The 16096-nt window shown below is 49.5% G+C and overlaps 2 protein-coding genes and 2 long non-coding RNA genes across 7 annotated transcripts; 2 read left to right on the top strand and 2 right to left on the bottom strand.

Annotated features, from left to right (window-relative positions):
• Positions 1–1374: 1374 nt before the first annotated feature.
• Positions 1375–6342, bottom strand: LOC141569658 (uncharacterized). The gene is made up of 4 exons (XR_012493379.1): positions 6209–6342; positions 4328–4468; positions 3171–3366; positions 1375–2435 (listed from the first exon to the last, which is right to left on the bottom strand). It is a non-coding gene; the product is annotated as an uncharacterized LOC141569658 (long non-coding RNA).
• A 104-nt stretch (positions 6343–6446) lies between these two features.
• Positions 6447–12419, top strand: WDR45 (WD repeat domain 45). Of its 4 annotated transcripts, XM_074323833.1 has the most exons (12): positions 6625–6808; positions 7969–8050; positions 8692–8763; positions 8891–8965; positions 9055–9159; positions 10063–10171; positions 10294–10388; positions 10890–10969; positions 11083–11291; positions 11371–11472; positions 11551–11696; positions 11948–12419. In XM_074323833.1, exons 3-12 carry the CDS (start codon positions 8709–8711, stop codon positions 12055–12057), a joined length of 1086 nt encoding a protein of 361 aa, XP_074179934.1. In that variant the 5' UTR covers positions 6625–6808; positions 7969–8050; positions 8692–8708; the 3' UTR covers positions 12058–12419. The 4 variants fall into 4 exon arrangements, with proteins under 4 accessions (XP_019569897.1, XP_074179934.1, XP_019569896.1 ...); XM_019714338.2 differs by lacking the exon at positions 7969–8050 and having other exon boundaries at positions 6447–6808; positions 10066–10171; XM_019714337.2 differs by lacking the exon at positions 7969–8050.
• LOC141569659 (uncharacterized) lies at positions 11371–12055 on the bottom strand. The gene is made up of 2 exons (XR_012493380.1): positions 11919–12055; positions 11371–11742 (listed from the first exon to the last, which is right to left on the bottom strand). It is a non-coding gene; the product is annotated as an uncharacterized LOC141569659 (long non-coding RNA).
• A 407-nt stretch (positions 12420–12826) lies between the features above and the next one.
• Positions 12827–15710, top strand: PRAF2 (PRA1 domain family member 2). Its single transcript, XM_019714358.2, has 3 exons — positions 12827–13067; positions 14254–14471; positions 14890–15710. The coding sequence occupies exons 1-3, from the start codon at positions 12889–12891 to the stop codon at positions 15027–15029; spliced, it is 537 nt and encodes a 178-aa protein (XP_019569917.1). The 5' UTR covers positions 12827–12888; the 3' UTR covers positions 15030–15710.
• The last annotated feature ends 386 nt before the right edge of the window (positions 15711–16096 follow it).

Genomic DNA, 16096 nt, shown 5'->3' with positions numbered 1-16096 from the left:
GAAATACATACTACGTGCCTGGCATTCTGGCTCATCTTTGTATATCAGTGCCTGCAAATAGCGGGTGCTCCTCATCCTTACCTCTCAGGAACTTCGGCAGCATCATTTGACTCCCTTCTTTTTTTTTTTTTTTTTTTTTTTTAAGATTTTATTGGGGAAGGGGAACAGGACTTTATTAGGGAATAGTGTGTACTTCCAGGACTTTTCTCCAAGTCAAGTTGTTGTCCTTTCAATCTTAGTTGTGGAGGGTGCCATTCAGCTTCAAGTTGTTGTTCTTTCAGTCTTAGTTGTGGAGGGCGCAGCTCAGCTCCAGGTCCAGTTGCCGTTGCTAGTTGCAGGGGGCACAGCCCACCATCCCTTGTGGGAGTCGAACCAGCAACCTTGTGGTTGAGAGGACGCGCTCCAACCAACTGAGCCATCCGGGAGCTCAGCGGCAGCTCAGCTCAAGGTGCTGTGTTCAATCTTAGTTGCAGGGGGCAGAGCCCACCATCCCTTGCGGGAGTCGAGGAATTGAACTGGCAACCTTGTGGCTGAGCCCACTGGCTCATGTGGGAATCGAACCGGTAGCCTTCGGAGTTAGGAGCACGGAGCTCTAACCACCTGAGCCACCGGGACGGCCCTTGACTCCCTTCTTGAAATGCTTTTTCATTTGACTTCCAGGAATTCTTTCTTGATTCTGCTCCTGTCTCAAGGGGCTGCTCCTACTCAATTTTTGCAGGTTCCTCCTCATTTCCCTGACCTCTGGACCTTGAGCATGCCCCAGGGCTTAGGCCTCTGATCTTCTCATCTATGTTCACTTTCCTGGTGACCTCTAGTCTCATGGCTTTAAATAATATTGATATTCCGATGGCGCCTATATTTCTATCTCCAGCCTGTACCTCTCTCCTGATCATCAACCATATCCAATTACCTACTCAACATCTTTACATGGTATTTCATAAGCATTTCAGACTTCACAAAAACAAAACTCCTAATTTCCCCTCTCACATATGCTCCTCTAACTAACGCGCAGCTTAATTAAAACCTTTTGAGTCATTCTTAACTCCTATCTTTCTCACACCTTATGTCCAATTCATCAATATATCCCTTCAGCTCTACTTTCAAGATAATTCCAGAAAACATCTTATCTCCTCCAATGCCCAGTTTCCAAGCCACCAAAACCAATGCCTGATTTACTGCAATAACCTAACTATCCTTGCTTCCCCTTCCCCTGTGACTGCTTTGGTCTACACATAGCAGCCAGAGCTATTTTGAAAAGGCAAGTCTGGTATGTCTCTCTCATCTGCTCCAACCCCCTCACATGGCTCCCTGTGTCCCTCAGAATAGGAACCAAAACCTTTAAAATGGTCCACAAGGCCCTGCATGATCTGCCCCCATCCCACACCTCTGTGATCTCACCTGCTTAAGCTGCATTAATATGCTTACTGCTCATTCTGGCCAAAATGCTCTTCCCCCCAAATTTCTACATAGCTCACTCGCTCACTTCCTTCAGGTCTCTCCTCAAATATCACCTAATCACAGAAGCTTCTCTGACCACCCCAAATAAAATAGCAACCCCTACCCTTATCTGGCCCTTCCTCCTATCTAGCCCTTCCTGTCTCCTTATCCATTTTATCTCCATTGTGTGTGTGTGTGTGTGTGTGTGTGTGTGTGTGTGTGTGTGACCTTTCTCTTCTAATACTTAGGAGTTAAGAAGATTCAAAAGGATAAGGATATTGTTCTGCTTACTGTTCTATTCCCAACAAGTTAGTACAGTGTTCCTGGGGTCTTGTAGGCACTAAATAGATATTGAATAAATGAACGAATGCATGGTCAATGATTAGTTGTTAAATGAATGCATGTGGAAATCAGGATCCTACTTTTTTTAAAATGTGTGTTTTTCCAGGACCCATGTACTCTGAGTCAAGTAGTTGTTTCAATCTAGTTGTGGAGGGCGCAGCTCACACTGGCCTATGTGGGGATCAAACCAGCAACTTTGCTGTTAAGAGCACCACGCTCTAACCAACTGAGCTAACCGGCCGCCCCACATCCTACTTTTCAAAACACCGCAATGAAACTTAAACCATTCCTCAAACCACAAACAATCAATTTTCCAGGATGCATTCGAGAAAGGAGATTAATTTGTAGGAGTCAGATCCTACAAAAGCAGGTGGAATGTTACAAAGAGAGGCTCTAATATTAAAGTTGGCCCAACTGGCTCTGAGCAGAGTCAGGTTGAGCTTCAAGATTCAGACTTTGAGAAAGATTTTGACTGAGATGTGGATACTTACAACTCATTCCCACGAATCTAGAATGCCTTAAATATTCATCCAAGTTCATGTTTCTTCAACAGGTTACTAAGTCATCAGAACTTGGTCCTTTTAAATCCTTTTCAATCCTCACAACAACTTTTTATGACAGGAAACTGCATCATTCCTCATTATCTGGTGACTTTCCTATTAATATACAGCGTTAAGTAAATAACCAGACCACTGGTTTGAAAAGCAAACTAAACAGGATTTAAAGATTTAAGTACCTATCTAAATTCAAAAAAATATTAAGCCCTATCTTTTGCTCCAGGAAAAAAAGCTGAGGTAAACATTCACTGTGGAGGTGAGAGGGGGGGTGGTACCTCTATAACTAGAAGCTCTAACAGCTTTAATTAGTAGTTCTCAGTTTGATCCGAGTAGTTGTAAGTCGATCTGAGATCCCTGAGGGTCCCCATGACCCTTTCAAGGGGTCTGGAGGCCAGAAGTATCTCCATGATACTAGGACATTATTTGCCTTTTTCACCCTCATTTTCTCACAAGTCTATAGTAGAGTTTTCCAGAGGCCTCACGATATATGGTATCACAAGATATTGAATGCAGGAGAAGATATGATAATCTACCTCCTGTCTTCTATTAAGCCAAACAGTGAAGAGATTTGCAGAAATATAAAACAATGCTACTACTTTTATCTTTTTTTTTTTTTTTTTGGAAAATAGTTATTTTTCATTGAAAAATGTTAACTGTGTTAACCTGTGCCCCCCCCCCCATGACAATTCTCTGGGAATGGAGCTTTTGGAGGAGCTCCAAATCCATATTCTTCCCTCCATCTTGCTAGGCTGCTGGTTTTCAATGGTAAAATGGAGCTGGGGACAGAGGGATAGGGAAAAAGGCACATTAAAATTCCACAAAGCTTGTTCTTACCGAGATTCAGCCATTTTTCTTGATTAAATGCCCCTTGGACTATTGCAAGCATTTGACTCGTTTTCAGAGTTCTCAAAAAGTTTATTTTGGGAACCTTATTTGCCAGTGTTCTCATTGCTTTCATGGAGGAAAGGATTTTTGGAGTTCCTGGATTCTGTCATTTAGAAAGTACACTCCATTCATATCCCAGAGAAGCCTAAAAAATAAAAGAAAAAGAAAAAAAGAGGACTCTCCTCTTTCAGCACTTTAAAGATGTTTCCATCTTCTCGTTTGCATTGTTTCTGACAAGAAGTCTGATGTCGTTCTCTTTTTCTTTACATAACATATCTTTTCCCTCAGGCTTCTTTTAAGATTTTCTCTGTATCACTGGTTTGGAGCAATTTTATTACAATGTGCCTTTGTGCCGTGTTTTTCATGTTTCCTGTGCTGGGGTTTATTGAACTTCTTGGATCTGTGAGGTTATAGTTTTCATTAATTTTGGAAAGTTTTACTTTTTCACATATGTTTTCTGTCCCCCATCCCCTCTCGGGATGTATTTCCCTGCATATCAGTCCACCTGAAATTGTCCCACAGCTCCTTTATGCTCTTTTTAATTTTTTTTGATTATTTTGTCTTGTGTCTCATTTTCTTAGTTTCTATTGCTATGACTTTTAAGTCACTAACAGTTTTCTTCTGCAATGCCTAGTCATTAATCTCATCTGGTGTATTTTTCATCTTAGACTCTACTGCTCATCTTTAGAAATTCAATTTGGATATTTTTATATCTTCCATGTCTCTGCTTAACTTTTTAAACGTACGGAATACAGTTTTAATAAACTTTTAGCATCACTCTCTCCTAATTCTGACATTTGTGTCCATTCTGGGTCGATTTCCATTGATTATTATGGGTCGTATGTTCGTCCCTACTTTTTAAAAGAATAACAACTTTGTTGAGGTATAATTCACATGCCACATAATTCACCATTTAAAGTGTATAATTATATATTTTTAGTATATTTATAGAGTTGTGTAAACATCACCACAGTTTTTGAACATTTTCATCACCCCCAAAAAGAAACCCCACACCCCTTATCAGCCATTGCCCTTTTCTCCCCACTCACTTCCCCCCAGCCCAGCCCAGACAACCAGTAATCTACTTTCTGTGTCTATGGACTTGCCTGTTCTGGAGGTCTCATATAAATGGAATCATACACTATGCAGGTGGTCCTTTGTGAATGGCTTCTTTCACTCAGCATACTCTTTTCAAGGTTCTTATATGTTGTACTATGTACCTCCCGATTCTTTTTGTCTGGTCATCTCTGTTTGGATAACAGACATGGTAAATGTTACCTTTTTAGGCGCTGGGTTATTATTATTATTCCTATAAATCTTCCTGACTTTTGTACAGTGGTAGTTACCATGTTTCCCCGAAAATAAAACCTAGCCGGACAATCAGCTCTCATGCGTCTTCTGGAGCAAAAATTAATATAAGACCCGGTATTTTATTATATATTACATTATATAATTTTTATAAATTTTTATTGGGGTATACTATATTATATAAGACCTGGTCTTATATTATAGTAAAATAAGACTGGGTCTTATATTAATTTTTGCTCCAAAAGACACATTAGAGCTGATGGTCCGGCTAGGTCTTATTTTCAGGAAAACACGGTAAGTTACTTGGAAGCAGATTGATCTTTCAGGGTCTTCCTTTTATGATTTAAGTAGGTATGGAGCAGTACTGAGGCTGGGCTAATTATTTCCCCCATTGCCATAGCATGGAAACTCTCGAAAGTGGTACGCTGAGGCAATTGTAGGGCTCATCTTGTCTCCCATTTCTCAGGGGTCACTGTCCTTCATTGCTCGATGTCTATGTTTTGAAAACCCTTGTTTCATGTATTTTGCCTGCTTTTTTTGGGGGGGGGATTGTTTCATGTAAGGGCAAATTTGGTGCCCGTTACTCCATCGTGACTGAAAGTGAAAGCCTAAGGGGTTGTATTTATGACACCTTTTGACAGTGGGACCAACAGAATTTGCCAATGACAATAGAGAAGAATCAAGCATGACATATCTGCTCTTTGACTTGAGTGACAAACTGGGTTGTTGTGGTGCCGTTGGTTGAGATGAGAGACATGAAGTGGTTTAAGCCAGGGAAATTTGAGAGAGCTGTTTGGAGGGTAAGTTTGAGATGCCTTATGAGACATCCACATGAACATGTCAAATAGGCCATAGCATATATGAGTCTGGTGTTCAGGAGAGGTCTAGGATAGAGGCCTAAATTAGTGGATCTTCCAATATTTACAATAATTAAGGCTATGAGACAAGATGAAGTTACTTAGGGAGACAAAGGGGGCCAGGATCATACCCAAGGATATTCAAATATTTGGAAATTGGATAAAGGTAGAGGATTAGGCAGAGATGTAGAAGAAAACCAAGAGTTGAAAGCAAGAAATTGTGCAATGTGCTGGTCGGCCACAGGAGAGGGTAGAGAAATAACTGCAAGATTATTATTCATCTGTGATCTGGTTAAAGAGCAGTCTCAGAGACACGGGAGTAAGAGAAGCCAAAATAAATTTAAATTTGATCTGGGACATGAGGAAGTAGAGCCTGAAGAAAGCCAGAAGACTGGCTTTGCTTAGGAACATAGCAATGGAGTCACTCCATGGATGTTGACAACACAGTACATGAAACAACCTAGATAGATGGCCATCAGTAGGGGAACAGATGAACAATGCTACATACCATGGATCAGTTAAAAAGGATGAACTAAACAGATGTGCACATATATTAATAATTTTTAAATACTTGGAAAAAAGTAAAAGATGGGTGGATTATATCAACGTCAATATCCTGAGTGTAATATTTTACTATAGCTTTACAACATGTTACCTTTGGGGAAAACCGTTAAAGTACATGGGATTTCCCTGTATTATTTCTCAAAACTACATGTGAATTCACAATTATTTCAAAATTTAAAAGTTTAATTAAAAACATTTCCATTATATACATAATTGGGGTTTTTCCCCGCCACCACCCCCCAGAGTAAACATTTATACCTCTTGCCATCAAAACACCATTTTCATTTTGTAAATAAAACGAAGAGCTGGGTGAAAGAATCCCATCCCTGACTTCCCCAGGCGAAGGGTACATAGTATCAGCTTTGAAGTTCCCCAGGTCCGCCCCTGCCTGACGGGTTCCCAGACGCCTCTCTAGGACTAACCGGGCGCCGCCACTCTAGCACACCTCGGAGGTCAGAGTCTCGCTAGCCCAGAAGGTTAACGCCTCTAGCATTCCGAGCAGGGCCGAGGTGGGGAATCCTCGTCCCTTTCCCGCTCAGCGAGGGGAAGGCTCTCTCGCCCACCCGTCCTCGGTTCCCTCAGACACTCAAGGCCTTGCGAAGCCTCCTTCGCTCCCGGCGCCCTCCTAAGAGGATGCCGCTTTCACTCGCTTTGCCCCAAAGTCCCAAAACCTGAACGAGGAGGGTTACAGCCTCGTCTTCCGGCTAGGATGAATCATCTCCCGTAACAAACTCCCTCCCCCGGAAGTGAGACCTGATGTAAACATCAGAGCCGGGTGTCAAGGCCCGGGAGGTCAGAAATCCGGGCCGCGGGCGGCACCGAGAGCTGGGCCTGGGATCGGGGACACGCACAGGTCAGGTTAGTGCAAGTGGCGGGGAGCTGGGGCATGACCCCAGGATTCATCGGGGTTCGGGGATAGGCTGCGGAGCCTTTGAGCAGGGAACTTGGTGGATGGGGGATCTAGGACAAGAATCTTGAGTGGGTGCTGATGTTGGAAGGAGTATGGGTGCTGTCTCAGACCTGAACAAATGCTGTAGGGGGGCTTTGTGTGACGCATCCCGGGACTGGGTTCTTGGGGGGGCACTGGTCTTTGGAATGGGAATCCAAAAAAAATGGATCTTGGAAGGTGGAACTGTCTGAAGAATGAGTCTGGGGAATGAGGCAGTCCGGTGGAGGTGGTACGGGGGGAAGGTAGGAGGTTTGGGCTCTTGGAGGATGGGGAGGGGTATGTCTGGGCAAACGTCTTGGGGAGATCACAGTTTGAAGGGAGTATAGGGGCTCTAGGACAAGAATCTTAAGGGCATCCAGGGCAGGAGTCTGGGGGTTGAGTTATCCCAGGTAGGGGTTTTGAGAGGTGTGTGTCTGGGCAAAGGTTTTAAGGGGGTAAGGATGTCCTTGGGCACGATCTTGGTGAGAGAATAGGAGGTTTGGAGGAGGAATCTGTCGGTGTAAGAAACATCCAGACCTGTTGAGAGTTTTAATATGAGTTTATTTGAGCCCAAACTGACAACAGTTGCCAGGAAGCAAGCGCACCAATGCTTCGGAGAATAACAGTTTGCAGTTTCTTTTATGCATTTGAGATTAAGGAGAGAATTTAAGGAAGATTACATGAAGGTTGGAGAAAACAAGGCAGAGACTGGATTACAGGATAGTTAAGATTATGTGGGTTGTGCTTTAGAAGGAGGTTTCTGAGAGGAGTCATTTCAAAGGTGTGTTAACCTAGATGCACAGAAACAAAGGACAGGGCTTGCTTAAGGCAAAGATAAGCCTTTTACTAAAGAAGTTATGCCTGAGGTGTGACTACCCCCACCATGACCTGCCCAGTTAGGAATTTATGATCACATCACCCTGTCATCTATAGAATCCCTTTTTCATCCACAAATTTTACGGAGACAGGATTCCTGGGGGTAGGTCCAAGCCAGCCCATGTTGGAGTCAGTCACAGCAGAGCACACGGAAGGGGATGTCCCAGGAATCGGGCATTTGCAGTGATAGGGGATTCTGAGATAACGTCTTTAGGGCATAAGGGAATCTGGGGAAACATCCAGGCCGGCCCTGTTTGGGCAGAAGTTAGCATGGCATGAGAAGAGTTCATCTCAAGGTAGGCATGGGATCATGAAAGGGTTTGGGAAAACCTGTGTGGAGAGAAAGTATGACAGCACGCTGGGGTGGTAGAATAGGTGTGGGGGGGTGTCAGAAGGGCATGAGGAGGGGAGTTCTTGTGGGTGGGGACCAACCATAGCTAGTCTCAGGGCCAGGTCAGGGAGTTGCAGGAAGAGGTGGATGTCCTAGCCCCCTCTCCCCATTTGTTGATAGGCAGAGTTGGGTGCTAGGTCCAGGTGTGAAGATGAGAAGGGGGGTGGGGTTTGAGGCCATGCTGGGCATCGGAGCCAGAATTGTCTGGGGGTGGAAAGAATATCTCTCTAGGGCACCTCCTACATTATTACTTCCTGACAAGCAGTCAGTGAAGGCTGGGGATTAAGGAGGAGGTGAAGGTCCAGTTCAGGGTAGGCCTGGAACTGGGATCAGCCAAATGTGAGAAGATGGCGAGGTTGCTGGCCATGCTGTTTGGGGTCTTGGGAGCTTAGAGTGGAGACCCCGGGGCTCTTCCCCCTTTGCAGTCCTGCTGGGGTTAGTAGGTAGCAGAGTGGGATAGAGAGGAAGAAATCAGTTAGGGACAGTTCTAGGACTCAAAGGGCAGACCCCAGGACTCTTTCCAACCCTACCCCCATTTGTGTCCAGGGAAGCAATCCTGGATCATGACTCAGCAGCCACTTCGAGGAGTGACCAGCCTGCGTTTCAATCAAGACCAAAGTGAGAGAGACTTGTACCTGTACCCTTGTGGGAGGGAGGGAGAGAATGGCCAGAGGTGGGTGGTAAGCTGCTCTAGCTTCCCACCTGGGCATCCTTTGAGGCACCCTGGATTCCTCCCATCCCCCAGGCTGTTTTTGCTGCGCCATGGAGACAGGTGTGCGCATCTACAATGTGGAGCCATTGATGGAGAAGGGGCATCTGGGTGAGCCATCAGTGGGGAAGGGGCAATGGGCAGAAGGGATGGGCTGAGCATTGGCTCCCACTCCAACTGACACCCTGGTCCATGTCCAGACCATGAGCAGGTGGGCAGCATGGGCCTGGTGGAAATGCTGCACCGCTCCAACCTGCTGGCCCTGGTGGGTGGTGGTAGCAGCCCCAAGTTCTCAGAGATCTCAGGTAAGTACCCTCATCCCATCCTGCCCTTGGCCCAGATTCCCCTCAATCCTGGCCTCCTCCAGGCACCCCAAGGCACGAGCAGATGAAGATGTCAGAGCACTTTAGAGTCACACAGTGAGGCCTACAGCTTGGAAGTCGTGGATCTTGTAGTTTGAGAAGCTTGATGTTTTGTCTTCATCTAACAAACATTAATTGGATGCCTCCCGTACGCCATGTCTTTACCTATGGAGCACTTGCTGTGAGCCTGGTACTGTTCTAAGCACTTTACGTGTATTAACTCATTTACTCCTCGCAGTAACTCTATGTAGTAGGAAGTATCATCCCAATTTTTACAGATGAAGAAACTGAGGCCCAGAGAGGTTAAGTGACTTACTAAGGTCACACAGCCAATAGGTTTTAACATCTTGGAGCTGTCTCTCCAATGCTCACTTGCCTTGAGCCTCAAGCACCATCTTGTTTTAAGGGTTTTCATTGATCCCATTGGGACATGGCAAGCGAGTCGCCCTAGGCGAGTCGCCCTAGGCAAGTCACAGAGCCTAGGATTTCTCAGAGATGTTTGGGGAGTAGGGACTAGGACCCTGGAGGCAGAAATAGTTACTGATGGGAAGTTACAGGCCTGGTGCGAGTCCCTGCTTGCTTGCTGATGGGCTGTGAGGTCCTTGGCCAGATACTCAATCCCTTGGAGCCTCAGTTTCCTCACCTACAAATGGGTATAACAGTTCCAGAACCTGTTCTCTCAGGAGTTGCACCCACAAGTGCTTATGCTGTGTGAGGCTCACATTGGGTGTTAGCGAAAGGTTAAACAAGTGGCTTGAGGTCCCATGGGGAGTAGGGGTGGGTCTTGTGTCACCAGGGCTGCCCTCACCCTAAACCTTGGCCCGGACAATGCACCCACCTGCCCAGCAGTGCTGATCTGGGACGATGCCCGGGAGGGCAAGGACTCCAAGGACAAGCTGGTGCTGGAGTTCACCTTCACCAAGCCAGTGCTGGCTGTGCGCATGCGCCACGACAAGTGAGCTGGAGGAGGACTCTGGGTGGGGGAGGTAGGAGGTCCCCATAGCAGGTGAGAGGGTTAGTCCCACCCGGGCATCCTGCCCTCCCCTTATGGCCTCGTGTGTTGTGTGATGCCCACAGAATCGTGATTGTGCTGAGGAACCGCATCTACGTGTACTCCTTCCCCGACAATCCCCGAAAGCTGTTTGAGTTTGACACCCGGGACAACCCAAAGGGTGAGAGGACCCAGATATGCAGGTGTAAGGGCAGCAGGCAATGGATGGGGTGGAGGAGGAGAAATAGGAAAACATGGAAGGGACACACAGAGGTGGGGAAAGAGGCAGAGTCTTTGCACAGAGATGCTCAGATGGCCTGAAATGCTCATATTTTCAGTCTATCCATCTTTCCATCCCTTAGCCAGTTCTTTCTCCCCACTCTTAGCCCTGTCCCACCCTTGGAAACCCCAGACAGCAGAGCAAAAATGCCTAGTAAGCACATGGGTGCATTTGTCAGGTTTCCCTGGGCCTACTGGGGCTGCCACAGCTGCATAGGGAAGAGGTGAGGTAATCTGCCTCACTGGTGGGAACACAGCTGAGGGCAGCCCCCTGAGGGTTCTGTGGGTAACATGTATCACAGGTCAAAGTCCAACCTTTATGCAGCTTTGTTCCTTCTGAGACCCTGCCTGGCCCTCGTCTTCCCTTTACCAGCCCAGACCCCCCTTCATCTTCACACCCTAGGGCTCTGTGACCTCTGTCCCAGCCTGGAGAAACAACTGCTAGTGTTCCCAGGACACAAGTGTGGGAGTCTGCAACTTGTGGTGAGCTGTTCAGTGGGCAGGGATGGGCAGGTGGGTGGGCTGGCTCTCCCTGTGGACTCTGGGACCCTGTCCTCCATATTACCCCGAGCCCCAACTGCTCCTTCCCACCGTAGGACCTGGCGAGCACAAAGCCTGGCACTTCGTCTGCTCCATTTACCATCAACGCACATCAGAGCGATGTAGCCTGTGTGTCCCTAAACCAGCCAGGCACCGTAGTGGCCTCGGCCTCCCAGAAAGGCACTCTTATTCGACTGTTTGACACACAGTCCAAGGAGAAACTGGTAGAACTACGCCGAGGCACTGACCCCGCCACCCTCTACTGGTGAGAACTGGGTATGTGTGGTAGGCCAGCAACCCCACGCCATATGACACGTGGGCGTCACTGTTAGTCTGTCTTCCAGCATCAACTTCAGCCATGATTCCTCCTTCCTGTGCGCTTCCAGTGATAAGGGCACGGTCCATATCTTTGCTCTCAAGGATACCCGCCTCAACCGCCGCTCCGCGTAAGTATCCCCTGCCCCACTCTGCTACGTCCCCATCCCCCTGCCCATATACCTGGGCTTAGCCAGTGCTTCCTGCAGGCTGGCTCGCGTGGGCAAGGTGGGACCCATGATTGGACAGTACGTGGACTCTCAGTGGAGCCTGGCGAGCTTCACCGTGCCTGCCGAGTCAGCCTGCATCTGCGCCTTCGGTCGCAACACTTCCAAGAACGTCAACTCTGTCATTGGTGAGTAGAACTGTCCCTTGACTGGGCATAGTACCTGGGCAAAGGCCTGCAAGTTGAACCAGAAAGAATTTTAGGGAATGGGAAGCCTAAGCCAGCTAGAATGGGTGGCTCAATTCCATCATCAGTAAGGGGAATGGTATGTGGGCAAAGGCCTGGAAGGGGAGACCCTAGGCCATGGGACACCTGAGAGGATTGGAATGTGTGGTTTTGGCAGCCTCTAACCTTTTACTGATGTTTCCCCCCTCCTCCAGCCATCTGTGTAGATGGGACCTTCCACAAATATGTCTTCACTCCTGATGGAAACTGCAACAGAGAGGCTTTCGATGTGTATCTTGACATCTGTGATGACGATGACTTTTAAGGACCCTGTGGGTTGTTAGGGACCTGCAGTGGCAGAGTATAAAGCATTTGTGGGGGTGGGAGTGCTGGAAGCCACCAGCCAGCAAGCACTAATGGGGCAGGTGCCCACTTTCCACTCCGCAGAGCAATGCCTAAACAGCTCATTTCCCCCCAAGCACTTAAAGACTGTGCCCACAGGGCCAGGCCAGGGACCCAGGGAGGCAGCAGATGCCCTGGGGCTCCCAACCTGGAGACTACTAGGGACCCAGAGGGAATGCCCTAATCCAACCTGTGGGGATAAACAAACAAAACAAAACAAAAAAACCTTCCCAGAAAGAACCCATCTTTGATGTGATGAATGTGAATAAAGAGACCTTAATAGTATTTATGGCTGGACCTCGGGGGTGGGGCCTGAAAGAAATGAGCCTGAAAAGGACCTACAGAATTTCCAGGAAAGGTGTGACCCTGTTGAACCATAACAAGGAGGAGCTGGGATCCTGGTCCTCTCCTGACAGCCCCTGTCTTCATCTCTCTGCCATGTCCAATGTCTGACTTGCGCCGCCAGAGCTGTCCGGAACAGTACCCCCTGGTGCCCCAACCCGGGGGTGGATGGGAACACCTTTCCCCCTGGCCTAGACTTGGTTTCCTGGCAGGCCCTGCGGCCTTACTGTTACGGCGTGTTTGCATTTCCGGTCACGTGCGGTTCTGCGCCTGCGTTGTCCACCTGGATGGGTGGGGTAGCAGCCGCCCTGCCCACGTCCCATTTCCCGGTATGCACCGCGGTAGCGCGAGGTGTAACGGGTGTTGTAGTCCAACTGCTCTTCTGGCTGGTCCAGCTACATCGACTCGCAGGATGTCGGAGGTGCGGCTGCCACCGCTACGCGCCCTGGATGACTTTGTTCTGGGGTCGGCCCGGCTGGCGGCCCCGGATCCGTGCGACCCGCAGCGATGGTGCCACCGCGTCATCAACAACCTCCTCTACTACCAAACCAACTACCTTGTCTGCTTCGGTTTCGGTCTCGCTCTGGCCGGGTGAGGGAGGAAGGGAGGGAGGCGCCAGTTGGCCAGGGACTCCTACAGGGCATTGAAGGTGGGCCCGCGGGATTCTAAGAACCGGGAGGGGAATCTGAGAAGGCTGCAGGGCCTGGAAGGGCGAATCCAGTAGAGAAGAAAACCCTACTGGGGATGGGAGGACTTGGAGGCAGTGGGACCTAGTTGTAAGGAGGGCCTAGGGCGAGATAGAGCCTGACTGAGGGGGGCCGAGGGCGGTAGAGGGACTGGAAGGGAAGACCTGGGGAGGATGGAGAAAGTGGAACTGAAGGGGAAACCAGGCTGGGAGGTGTACCTGAAGATAAGGGGAGCCTGAAAGTGGGGCGTGTCAGGGTGGTGGGATGATGTGATGGGACCAGATTAAGGTGCCCCTGGAAGCCTTAGGGCAGAGATAGGGACTGGGACGTTCCTATGGTCAAGTTGAAGGGTTTGGAGGGTGGGCTTGTGGCGGATCTGGGCTTGGAGGGGAGCCTGACTGTTATTACTGGAATGCAGCACGGGTACTTGTTGGGGAACTTGAGCCTAGAGGGAGGACCCAGGAATGGAAGGCCTGAGACCAGAGAGGATGGAGAACCTGGAGGGGGAACTTGGGTGGGGTTGGAAGTTAAGAATGGGACCTATAGCCTGGGGGTTCTAACAATGATGGAGGGAGGAATCTATAGGGAAATGGAAACCTGGAAGGGGAATTTCAAGGGGAGGAAGCCTGGAAGGGAGTCCTGTAAGGACCCTGGGCCTGGAGAGAGGAAAATGTATGGAGACAGGAGACCTGGAAAAGACTCTGCAAGGGTTGGGCTCAAAGGCTGGGTTTGGGGGCATGATGGGGTGGGGTACTGGAGAGGGGCCCTGTGAGGGTAGGGTGAGAAGGAAAGAGCAAGGAAGGAGCCTAGCGGGATGGGAGGGCCTGAAGCACCAGAAGATGGGACTGGAGGATTGAACAGAAAGAAATGAGGGTCCACAGGGTGAGTCTGGTGCTCCTGGAAGTGGGAAGCCCTTGAGGGTAGACTTGCTGGACACGGCTGGCAGAAGTATTTGCTGGGCTGGGAGCGTCCAAAGAGGGGGACCAAAGCTCTTGGAACGTGGGATCGGGTCCGCGGTGGTCTGGGAGGCTCGGAGGCCAGGCGGCTCTCTCCCCAACTGGCCAACTAGCTTAGTTCCATTGTCCCCGCAGGTACGTGCGCCCGCTGCACACCCTCCTAAGCGCGCTGGTAGTGGCGGTGGCCCTCGGGGTGCTGGTGTGGGCAGCTGAGACTCGCTCAGCCGTGCGTCGCTGCCGCCGCAGTCACCCCGCCGCCTGCCTGGCCGCAGTGCTTGCCGTCGGCCTCCTGGTTCTCTGGGCGGTGGGCGGCGCTTGCACCTTCCTGCTCAGCATCGCCGGGCCCGTACTTAGTGAGTCTCCACTACCCTGAGATAGCCGGGAACACGGCCAGCAATGCGCGCGGCGCCAGGCTGGCCTTGCCCTGCCCTGGTTCCCGGGGTGGAGAGGGGGCTGGGAGACCCAGCGTGCATGGCTACACCCCTTTACAAAGCGCCTTCTCTGGCTTCACTCCCCTCTTAATACTGCCTTTCCAGGCCTCTCCCCTGGTATTAAATGCCTTCCACCGACCACATCCGTATTACCATGTGCCCTCCCTGGCCACGCCCCTGTTGCAAAGCAATTACTAAGCCACACCTTCAGGATCAGAGGTGTCCTGGCCACTGACCATTCCATTGGCTTTCCTGTGCTCCAGTTCCCCTATGTGGGCCCCCATTGGCTAAAGACTGATGTCCCGTCCCGTTGACCCCACTCGCCTGGTATTGCCCACAGTAATCCTGGTGCATGCTTCTCTGCGTCTGCGCAACCTCAAGAACAAGCTCGAGAACAAGATCGAGAGCATTGGTCTCAAGCGGACGCCAATGGGACTGCTACTGGAGGCGCTGGGACAAGAGCAGGAGGCTGGATCCTAGAGGCCTGAGACCTGTACCCAAGACCTGGAGAATGCCACCCCCACCCCGGCCAGTACCTGGTATTCAGAGCCCTTTTTCAGCCCTTAAGATAGGAGTTCCTTGCCTAGTTCAAAAAGCAGACGCTCCCCCAGATCCAAAACTGGGATATCCCTCATTCCCAGCCCCCATTACCTAGGGGACGATGGTCTTCCCCAGCCCGGAACCTGGGACCCAGAGCCACCCACATCCAGCCAAAAACTAGGACTGGGAGACCTGAGCATCCATGGCCAACATCAAACTCTGGATGGAGACTTTCCTCCAACCCCAACCTGGGACCCACCAGTCCCCAAAGCTGGGGTGTGGGACCACAGCATTCTCAAATCTTAAACCCTAGACCAAGGCTTTTCCAGACACTACCCCAGCTGTGAACTCAGATCAAGGCATTGCCAAATCTTTACCCCAGGACCCAAGTGTTCCCAGCCCTGCTCTGGGTGGAAGAGTCAGGTTCCAAACCCTGTTAAACGCTTGGTCCCAGGTGACTCCAACACTCACCAGTCCCACTTGCTTCCCTCCAGCTCTGTTTAGGGATTCTGCCCCTCCCCCCAAAGGTACACAGTGGCGAGGACCGTGGGGTGGAGTGGGGTGGGGCATGTGTATCAGTGTTGCTGCCAACAATAAAGGCTGTTGCATCTTTCAAGCCAATTGGGCCTCCTGGATAGTCTATGCATTTCAGTGGCCAGTGGGGTGCGCTTCTCAATTCTGCTAGACTTTCTGACTGGGTCTCTGACAAATGTGTGGGCCGAAGGGATGAGCTCTCTGTTCCTTCCTGGAACCTGTCACCTCTAGAGCGGCATTAACGCACAAGGTAGTTAAGGGCACACAGTGTTCCCATCATCATTTGTATTACTAAGGGCTCTTGTTCAGAGCTGGCTAGAAATCTGAGCACAGATAGGCAGAGAAGTTAACCCACACCACAAAGCAAGTAAAGCCAAAGCAGATGACATTATCACAGGCTGTTTCTGTGGTGTTATCTTTTTTCATCATATGGTGTTACAAAAATATGTCTGGTCTTAACTATAGGTGCGGGC

The sequence above is a fragment of the Rhinolophus sinicus genome, chromosome X (assembly GCF_036562045.2).
Source record: "Rhinolophus sinicus isolate RSC01 chromosome X, ASM3656204v1, whole genome shotgun sequence".
Classification (NCBI taxonomy): domain Eukaryota; kingdom Metazoa; phylum Chordata; class Mammalia; order Chiroptera; family Rhinolophidae; genus Rhinolophus; species Rhinolophus sinicus.
Note: the sequence above shows the minus strand (reverse complement) of the source record. Positions and strands in the feature narration are given on the sequence as shown.

Coding starts and splice junctions, on each gene's coding strand:
- WDR45 (XM_019714337.2), top strand. CDS start 8,709: ATGACTCAGCAGCCACTTCGAGGAGTGACCAGCCTGCGTTTCAATCAA. Junction 10,389..10,889: donor CACCCGGGACAACCCAAAGG/GTGAGAGGACCC, acceptor TTCACACCCTAG/GGCTCTGTGACCTCTGTCCC. Junction 11,292..11,370: donor GACCCCGCCACCCTCTACTG/GTGAGAACTGGG, acceptor TCTGTCTTCCAG/CATCAACTTCAGCCATGATT.
- PRAF2 (XM_019714358.2), top strand. CDS start 12,889: ATGTCGGAGGTGCGGCTGCCACCGCTACGCGCCCTGGATGACTTTGTT. Junction 13,068..14,253: donor TTCGGTCTCGCTCTGGCCGG/GTGAGGGAGGAA, acceptor TTGTCCCCGCAG/GTACGTGCGCCCGCTGCACA. Junction 14,472..14,889: donor CATCGCCGGGCCCGTACTTA/GTGAGTCTCCAC, acceptor TATTGCCCACAG/TAATCCTGGTGCATGCTTCT.